General features: G+C 36.3%; 1 protein-coding gene across 1 annotated transcript; it reads left to right on the top strand.

Moving 5' to 3' along the window:
• The first annotated feature begins 2,125 nt into the window (after positions 1-2,125).
• Positions 2,126-6,446, top strand: rasl11a (RAS-like, family 11, member A). The gene is made up of 4 exons (XM_067449622.1): positions 2,126-2,605; positions 2,926-2,982; positions 3,256-3,338; positions 5,016-6,446. The coding sequence occupies exons 1-4, from the start codon at positions 2,455-2,457 to the stop codon at positions 5,484-5,486; spliced, it is 762 nt and encodes a 253-aa protein (XP_067305723.1). The 5' UTR covers positions 2,126-2,454; the 3' UTR covers positions 5,487-6,446.
• Positions 6,447-10,374: the final 3,928 nt, after the last annotated feature.

The following is a 10,374-nucleotide window of genomic DNA, read 5'->3' as shown; positions in this document are numbered from 1 at the left end:
ATGGCAGTGTTAAATGGCAGAAGCTGTTTTGAATCACCTTTATCTGAGGTCAAAAAGTCTTGAGTGGGAGCACTGGAATATTTCCTTGGGGCAAAATGTTGAGAACCTCATTATTTTCAGGAAATGCATTGTATTTTTAATGTAGTTTTTTAAATCCTTTGCCCAAATAAACTAAGAGACTGAAAGAGAGTCAGAGAACTAGGGGCTTAACGTATTCTTTGTATGGCAGGCATGGTATATTAACCACCTCAAAGAACCGTTGATACCACTGAAGACCCTGGGCTTAACAGGTTCTTTATAATGTGCTATATAGCACCTCAGCCGCCCCACAAAAAACGTTGAAGAACCATTGTACGGTGTTGCCTCAAGGCAACAGCCTTTAGTTTATTTTTAAATAAACAAAACACAAATTTATTGGTCAAGGAAGAAGAACTCTATAGCCTGACAAGCCAGACCCACATCAAGATGTTTGCAGTTGCGGGCAGATTAAATTTGCTGCCGCTAGGGTGCGTCTAGATTTCTAGGCTAGAAGAACTCAAATACTAATCAAGAAAGTGCAAAAAAGTGGTCACATGACCCAAAGGGGTCCATAGTGTCATGTGCACAGGTCACACAGCTCCATATTTTCTCCAAATGAAAAGTGCATTTTCCACTAATTTGCATCCAGTTAATCACCCACAAAAATATGAGTCACCTGGTAAGTAAAAAAGTATTTTCAAGAACTTTACATATATCATCAAATCATGTTTTAGAGTAAATATAGCAAAAACAACTGTGTTGCCTCAAGGCAATTGTACCATAATGGAACCATAATGGTCATACCAGACATAGGTTGGATACAAATATATAGTATTTATAAGGGGCTAGAATCATCTATATTTGGATTTTTGCTTGATTTTGTAATACATTTATAAGAATAATGCTATAACTGCATATTATGATATTATGATCTTTTGCACTTAAACTGGCAGTTAAGGTGAGGATGAGGTGTCGTAATGAGGAAGATGAGGATGAAAAGGGATATGATATGCTGGTTTGATGATACTTGAGTTCCACTATGGTAGGCCTACAATGTTTCCTGAGAGCAATAGTTGAATTTGAAATGTGCCTTTTTAATAAATATAAATAATATATACATATAAATAGCCTACATTAAAAACTGGATAAATGTGTTTGCTTAAGTGACTGACTGTACATTTATATTTTTATAAATATATTGATTTTTGTTTTTACATGAAAATGTCAAATGTTTCAATTTGTCCATTCATTTTAATCAGGAAAAACTAATATTTTACATTCATCAGAGTTAAAGTTTGAACCTCTGAAAGCACATTAACCAAATCCTGGCTTCTGGCCAGTTCAAACTATAGGCTAAAGCACTAAGGTCATTTCGCTTTAATGTATTTATTGACTAATAGGTTATCGTCTCTCTCTGTGTCGTTATCGTTATAAATGTGGACTTGCAAAACTCTTGAATCAGAACGACTTATATAGCATACTAATAGCTAGTTAACGTTGTTGGTGTTCCTAGACCAACAATATGCTTTGCAACAGTTTCAAACAACGTTTCAGTTACAACAAAGGGCAGCATGTTAAATAAACAGTCGCGTTTTGCGTGAGGACATAAATAACGTTAACCATGGAAACAGCTGCTCCAGCGACGCTTAATGTAGACGCTTTCCGATAGGCTGTGCTTCAAAAAAGGCATTAAAATAATGAAGTCATTAAAAAACATTCAATAATTCACAAATTATTTTAAGTATAGCAAATAAGCATAACATAAAAATATTGCAAAACATTTCGACTAACACTTATAGGCTTAATAACGTTTGTATTAACTAACGCGAACAGTTAGGTGCATTAAATAATGTTAACAATATTTAATAATCTATTAGTTAATGTTGAAATTAACATTAACAAAGATAAATAAAATTAGGTGTTATTATAAATGTTGACAGTTACCAATTCAATTTAAATCACACATTTTATCCTTTCCCATTTTATTTTAAAAAATGAGTTTAGTGAGTGACACTGGTTTATTCACGCCCCTCTTCAGCCTGTCCTTTCGTGTCTTTTTTCTTTCTTTCTTTCTTTTTTTTTTTTTTTTTTTTGGCTGAAGGCTCAGTTGAGGTCCGTGGAAAGAGAGCTGGCGACCAGTTACTGCGGCATGTGAACTGCTCAATTTTACTTCATTACACTTTATTGGTTACTTCATTAGAAGGCCGTTATGCAGAATTAACATTCATGTCGTGCAGAAGCGGAGCCAGCGTCTGGGGTGCACTGGATGTTTGCATTTATTTAAAGCAGTCTATCAAGACCTCTGTCTGCCGAGGGAACAGAAGCTTCTCGCGTTATGAGGAGGACATCTAACGTGCGGAGTGCTCGTATAGCGCGAGAAAGCGGAGGAAAAGAGATGCATTTCTAGACAGCCTAATGATAGTCACAGCTTTCTAAATGCGTCTTCTTACCGAGCAACCAAGAACAATGAGCAGTGGCTCTAGCAACTTTTTGCTAGTCCCTATACCGGAGTACCCCGTATTAGACTGCGTGCCTAACAAAAACGTCAAAATAGTTGTTCTTGGTGCAAGCAATGTCGGAAAAACAGGTAAATGTGTCAAATTATGTTTATTTTAATATATAGATGTTTTGTTATTTATTCAATCATGCATATATTTTTATTTCATAGTTAGCCTACTTATTCTAACATGACTTTGTGGTTTAATGTTTATGCATTTATTCAGTTTAGTCAATAATAAAGTCTGAATGGTATATGCACATTTCTAATCCTGAAAAAATGATGATGATGTTTATGATATTTAAGCCATTATAACGCCAGGGTGCGACATACTCTTACTTGTGCACGAGTTATGAGACAATTATCCTTGTTATGCTGATGCAAAGTTTCCATTTGGTTTCTATTTTCAGCTCTGATTGTAAGATTTCTTACTAAGAGATTCATTGGAGATTATGAAGCCAACACGGGTAAATTTTATAATGAAATAAAGCACTAAAACTGAATGATTCTATATGAACTGTAAAAATGCTTTAACCCATTTTACTTGTCACAATCATTTCTGTAATTTGCACTCGATTTTAGGATTTTTCAGACTTTCAGTATGATTTTCTTCATCAGTAGCTTGTAATTTGAACTTTAAATTTCTTAAAATGTGTAATGAACTACTCTAGCTTTAGGCAAATAGCTTACACTATAGTTTATAATTCTACTAGGTGTTTTTTCTTGTTCAACATTTCTAGGAGCCTTGTATTCAAGGAAGATTAATTTGGATGGGGAGCAAGTTTCTTTACAAGTGCAGGACACTCCATGCGTCTCACTGCAGGTATACCTCCAAATCACATTATCAACGCTTTCTTCCATCTTTAAGATAAACCTCCATCAAAAGTATAGTGGGCCCACAGTCATTTAGATCACTCATCATTGCCTATGGGATTCCTACATGCTTCAGATGAACTATGGGGAATATTAGTTCAAACATTTGGCCTGTAAACAAAGTGTGCAGTGCAGAGGAGATAAAAAGGGTGTGTTCAGCCATAAGCTCATTAGACTGACTCATGTGTACTGAAGGGCTCTCTTCAACTGAATGAATCTGATCCTGGCTCAGGCACAGTGTATTTATAGGTGTTATGATGACTGAGAACTTACATAGTTGTTATATTAGAACTAACTTAGTTCCGTTATTGTTGAAGAAAAATTATTGCAGCAATCAATAAAATAATAATGTTATAGTTGTTCTATTTGCTCAGCTGAATAAACAAAAGGCTAATGTTTTAAACACTGATTCTATTTTTCATAAATAGACCAATTTATAATAGAAAATATTTCACAATATAGCTGTTTTACTGTATAGGTGATCAAATAAATGCAGCCTTGGAGAGCATCATATTATATATATATACAAACACACACCCACATACCAAAAATATTAGAACACTTGGCATCTGGGAGTAGTCGTATTGGGCCTGGATTGTTTTTTTTTTTTTTTTTTTTTTTTTTTTAATGACCAAATTCTTCTAACTATTGCTGGTGGAAAGAACTACCTGCGATGGAAAGAATCTGATGGAATATTGAAAATGATGGACTGGCCCCCTCAACCCAGTCGAGCACATCTAGGCTGAGTTGGAAAATAAACTGGATAGATCTAATGTACATTCAAAGAAAAGCCTTTGGCTTCAGTTGCAGAAGGCATGGGATAACATTAGTGTTGAAGTTCTCAGAGGAAATATATTGACACTATGCCAGAGATGTGCTGCTGTAACTGCTGCAAAAGTTGGACATAACAAATATTAAAAGTTAAAAGTGGATAAAAACAGTACAACTCACTTCATCTGATATTTGACCTGCATGTTTCATGAACAATATGAAATTAAATTATGTTTTGGAGGCAAAAAGGAAAATATTTTCAGATCTGTCAGGTGTTCTAAAAATATTCGCCACCACTGTATACATATCATGTATATTTTAGGGGTAGGGCAAAATACTGATAGGACATTATTGTTGTCCATCTCCATGTGATATGATTATCGATATGCTGGCATCAAATATTGATTTTTTAATTCATAAAATAAGGTACTCTAAATATATTTTCCTGCTCCCAGCGTCACTACTTCATGGTTCATCAAGGTGGTGCTCAACACACAAATAAGGGAAACATAAATATATGTTAATTAGCCTAAGAAAAAGAGGGTTATAAGGATAGCGGACAGCTGTGCGAGTAAAACACGGTAATGGATGCCTCAGCCACATTTAAGCCCAAAGTCTGGAAAACCAGCACTTAACTATTTCAGTGGCATTTTGTTAGTTAGACAGATCTTGTGATGTATCATTATAGGATTTCTAGCAATATATTAATTATCATAGAATTGCTGTATCGAGATATTGATATTGTGAGCCTTGTATATATATATATATATATATATATATATATATATATATATATATATATATATATATATATATATATATAATTGGAATAAAAACAAGAGTTTTGTCATTCCAGGATAATGCGGAGGGACTTTACTGTCAGGAGCAGATCAACCGCTCCATTTACTGGGCAGATGGTTATGTGCTCGTCTTCTCCATCACTGACCTCAACAGCTACCATACCATTCAGCCTCTCTACCAACACGTGCGCCGAATCCATCCCAGCGGCAACATCCCTGTCATCATCGTGGGAAACAAGAGCGACCTGCTGCGCGCCCGGCAGGTGGCAGATCATGAGGGTAAGGCGCTGGCTGATGAATTGGGAGGGCCCTACTTTGAGGCTTCGGCCAGGGAGAACCATGAGAGCGTCCAGGCTGCTTTTCTGCACTTATGTCAGGAGATGAGCCGAGCGCTGGGAGGAGGAAATGGGGAAAAGAGAAAAGGTGGACTACACCTTGCCAGGCCAAAGAGCCCGAACATGCAAGAGTTGAAGAGAAGGTTCAGACAAGTGCTTTCATCCAAGGTCAAGTCAGCGACAGCACTATGATGATGGACTGACTGACGCATGTGACCACAGAGAATTTAGAAAGTGTTAACAACATACCGTTGCATAAGTGATTGTGAAACACAAAGCAAAACAATGAAACTTGTCAGTTGTTTTCGAAAGTGCTCATAGATGATGATCGGTGATGTTACTGCTCTCTGGATGAACTGTAGCATGGGACTCCTGGTGCTGAACTTTTAATCTAATGGTTTTAAGGCCATAAAGTCTGTTTTTGTTTCTTTGTTTCAGCTGCTATCATGCAAGTGTTTCCTGGATTATAATGACTTTCTCAAATTAAATTCTTTAATAAAGATTTTCTTGTATTATAAATAAATTTCCATTTATTATACTGAAAGTTGCAAAATAAAACGAACAGAACGTCCATTTATTGGACACACGAGACGATCGTAGTCTAAGATTCTCATGTGACTGGGGGCAGTTTTGCAAAATGCTATTCTAGGTTGATCCCAACTTTTCCTGACAGTTAGATAACATAATCCAGCTATGTTGCTTATATTCGTGGGAGGAAGAGGTTGTTGACTGGTGGTTCCCATGACCTTTGACCTACTTACACCGCGTCAAAGATTTTGCTGTGGAGATTCGTAGAGGGTCTCTTTAGCTGGCTTCTTCCAGATGTCCCATTCGCCCACTCAAACAGACGTTTGTTTATCTTTCAGAATATATGAAGTAGGATTCCTCTGATGCAGGACTGGAAATTTCTAGACTGAACTAATGGACATGCACCTACTGAGTCAGTGACCTCTAACCTCTCAACTCCGATATAGCTTAACATTTTCTTCTCTTCACCCAATAGCCTAATGAAAAGCAGCTTCAGAATGTGACCAGCCTTCTCTGCTCAGAAAATGAGAGTATGTCCATTTCATTATACTTAGACAAAGTAAAAAAAGACTGTAGTAAACTATACTGTATATACTGTGGTGATTCAATTTCTTTCTCAACAAGCCTTTGCTCTCTCTCTCTCTCTCTCTCTCTCTCTCTCTCTCTCTCTCTCTCTCTCTCTCTCTCTCTCTTCCTCTTTCTTTTACATCAAAGACTTTCTTGTGTCAACATCACCATTCCATTTCAACTGAAATGTTCTCATATCATTCTCAAATCATTACAATCTAGAGAACTCAGATCTTGTTGGATGATCGCCAGAAGTTCACTAAAACCTTTACCAGATTTTGCAGCTGTTGTTAAGCATGTGCAAATGTAATTCAGCTGGGGTGTATTGCTGAGCACTTAAATGTTCCAAAATGACCGTAGTTTCAAAAGTATTTGTGATCAAGGAAGGGTTTAAAAGAACTTAAATATGCTCTTAAATATATTTTAGTGATATTCCATTCACACAGAAGGGGTTTCTCCATTCCACTGCACTACTTTTCCATTGTTTTTCAATGCAAAACACACTATAGACGGACGTAACCATTGTTCACATATTCTGCAGCCTCTAAAAAATGCACTCAAGTTAAAGGAAGCTCAACCTTTAAAAATGTGTCATGTGTTTTCATTGAAAAACAAATGGAAAGTAGTGCATTGGAATGGGAAAAAATTATAAATACCCCCAAAGTTTTTAATGCTGTCTATTGGTGTTTTTAATATGCTTTAAAACCAACCATTTGCAAGTTGATAAGTCCATTGCTGAGAATTGTTTTTCTTAAAACTGCAGCGGAAGCTGTCAAAAAGCAGTTTTTCTTACGTCACAGACAACCTTAACCAATCATGTCAACGCACAGGCGGGTTTTATAGGGCCTATCATTGACTATGCATGTGAAGAAGGGGAGTCTCAAGAGAAGCCAGGTTAGCCCAGTATATTTTCTGTTGATATGAAAAATCGGGTATATTTAGCAAACAGGATAAACATATTATTAGCTGTTTGATAACTAAACCAAACAAAGGGCTAAATTAATTACCGTTATGTGTCCGATGTTGTAAAGAACAATATATAAAATGCATTACCATTCTTCTGATACATCAGCGTAGACAAACCTGAATGAGTGATTGGAGGCGGTGCTCATTTGCATATGCATGTCCCTAAAAGACGCAAGGGTTTAGAGATATTAAAGCTATTTTTAAGCTACACTGTGTAACTTTTTTAGTTTATTCTTAGCTAAAAACACTTAATTCTTTTAAAGATATATGTTCTCATTAATGTAAATTTACTTCTGTCAAGTAATAAAGTATTTTCGTAAGTTTATAAGATGCTATTGAAAATACATACGGGTGAGGGGTTCGAATGCCGGTCGCCATGTTGCTCCTCCATCTTGAAAGTACATTAGCCAATGAGGGACATACCCGTAAATTCAAGCTTCGCCTTTGTCGAATGTGAAGAGGTCGTACAATGTACAGAATAACGATAGCACTGATAAAAGTTACTTTACTAAGGTTAGCTTGCATTCTTCTGGGAACCTGATAGCTGATGTTAGCAATGAAATGGAAAAAAATAACGAAAACGTAAAACTATTATTCATTTTACATAAATGTCATAACCTACATGTTAACTGACAAATTAAATAACTGTAAATTATAATAGTTTTCTAAAGTAACCTCATCACTTGACGTGACACTCATAGATGAGGTCGAACTGGAAGCCATGTTAATCTTAGACTAAATTGGCCACCAGCCAAATCGGAAATGAGAGGAACAGAAACTAAGGGTGCGTCCCAATTAACTCCCTTGTTCAATAGCCAGGGCACTGATCATGGAGTCAGCCCATTGACTTATGTCCTAATCAGTGCCCTGACTAGTAAACTAGGGAGCGAATTGAGACGCACTCATATGATGGTCATATACCTTCATTCACTGCTAGATGGGGGAATACATCACACAGTGTAGCTTTAAGGCATGAATACACAGGAAAAAAAGTGTGTAATTTTAGTGGTTAAAGGGTAAAATGAATGACTACAGGCGGACTTTAAGCTTGGTCAGGAGGAGGAGGCCTACTATTTGATAAAACAACACAGACCCATTATAGCCTACTGTCACTGGAGAAAAACAAATTCTAAGCACATTCTTCTCATTAAGTTCCCATTAAATTATTTCTGGACGTTCTCCGAACGTTCAAAGTATGCATCATTTATTTTTTTTAAATTTTTTTGAATGTTAATTTAAAAAACATTTAAAAAATGTTAATGAAAACATTAAGGGAATGTTTTTTGGGAATGTTCAACTTTTTTCTACTGACTTCTATTAAAGGGGTCATATAATGCTATTTTTGTATGTTAATATAATTAGTGACAATGCCCTTGGAGATCTTCAGTATTAATATTACTGTAATATCATTGCAGTGTTCGACTTTTTGCTGGGTGGAATGTTTTGTATATTGTAATAGACAATTTTTTTGTGTAACTTTTAAGATAATATACAAGTAGAATTATAAAATATTTAAACTACAATCTATATTTGCATAATTTGATGTGTAATTAGCCAAGTAATAAACGTATTAGTGCTCCACATTCATGTATGAGTGGAGAAAAAACTTAAGTGTGACTAAAGGTTTGTGAGTGTGTAAGTGTGAGTCACGCTATTTTAATGCATGTAATCTGCTCTGACCTGAACATTTAAGTACAATTATAATATTTGTGGGATCTGCTGATGGATTAGACCACAAGACTGAAACAGTGGCGCCTCTACTCTAGTTTGCATAAGACAGATTTAAGACAGATTTAATAAACAGTCTCTCTGACACTACAATTATGAATGGCTTCCTGTTTGCTAATATGGCCTGCTAAACTGAGAGAGACAGCAGTACATATTTTGTCCACTGACTCATGCTGAGGAGTATAAATTGGTGTTTGTCCAAATTACAGTTAATTTGGGAAAGCTTGTCAAAGAAGTTTGAATTCTCAGCAGAGTATTATTAGAGGAGAAACAGCTGTGACGTGAAATGGTTAGAGACTCTTTTTTCCCTCCATCTGAGCTCATTATGTTATCACAGCCACAGGAAGCATGACCAAGCCAATTCCCAAAGGAGGACCGGGGGGAAAGAAAGAGAAAGACAGAAAGACAAAGGAAGGGAAGGGAACAAGTCAGGAAGTTAGAGGGACAGAAAGAAGGAGTGATATTAATGAGATAAAATGAGGAGGATGAGACAATAAGGAAAGATGTTTTACAGTCAAAAGCTGGGACAGTATGAATTTAGCTAAAGTTATGAAAAATTTATTTCTGAAAGTTCTCGAAATGTTCTAAATGTTTTTGTTGTTCAGTTTTGGGTTGAAAACCAGGCTGTGTAACTGACTAACTATGAAAGATTCACCCTGCTTTTTTTGATTGAGTCACTAAAAAATCTCTCTGAACTTCCGTGCTTACCGTGAAACTGTTTCTGTCCTGTTAAGTTTAAGTCCTGGCTTTTTCTTGGTGGTCTAAAAAATGTCCAGCTCTTTCAGGGACAACAGAGGTGAAAATTCAGTCATGTTTCACTTCAGTGATGGCTAGGCTGCAGAAGCTATTTTACCACAGGACACACCTGGCCAACTAAAATGGCTTCATATTCCTGCATAATAATGGCTCCCATGAGAAGCCTGTCCACCAATACAGCTCACCCACTCTGTTTAACAACTGTCTATACAATGTGTCCTTTGGCTTTTTTCAAACATGAACCATCTGGATTTGGACCACATTATGTTTTCCCATTGCTCAAGGATAAGGTTGATTGGTTTATATGGGGGTTATAAGGGTTATGAATCACTGCATGTTGGCTTTGAATGGTAATTTTCTCTAAATATCAGCCTAGCAGTTTTGTGAAACTTAGAGCAGAGTTTGCAGATACTTGGTCGGTGAAGTGCAGATTCAGTTTTGTGCTCATTTTTGTCTATTGTTGTAGCAGTTATCCTGTGATATAGTGTGAATTTGGTCAGTCTTATTGAGTCACATTTTTTGCAGATCATTTGCT

The sequence above is a fragment of the Pseudorasbora parva genome, chromosome 1 (assembly GCF_024679245.1).
Source record: "Pseudorasbora parva isolate DD20220531a chromosome 1, ASM2467924v1, whole genome shotgun sequence".
In the NCBI taxonomy this organism is placed as follows: Eukaryota; Metazoa; Chordata; class Actinopteri; order Cypriniformes; family Gobionidae; genus Pseudorasbora; species Pseudorasbora parva.
Note: the sequence above shows the minus strand (reverse complement) of the source record. Positions and strands in the feature narration are given on the sequence as shown.

What these genes read in the sequence shown, in the direction of transcription:
- rasl11a (XM_067449622.1), top strand. Translation starts at nt 2,455, where the DNA reads ATGCGTCTTCTTACCGAGCAACCAAGAACAATGAGCAGTGGCTCTAGC. An exon ending in AAGCAATGTCGGAAAAACAG is followed by an intron (nt 2,606 to 2,925) that starts GTAAATGTGTCA and finishes TTCTATTTTCAG; the next exon opens with CTCTGATTGTAAGATTTCTT. An exon ending in AGATTATGAAGCCAACACGG is followed by an intron (nt 2,983 to 3,255) that starts GTAAATTTTATA and finishes CAACATTTCTAG; the next exon opens with GAGCCTTGTATTCAAGGAAG.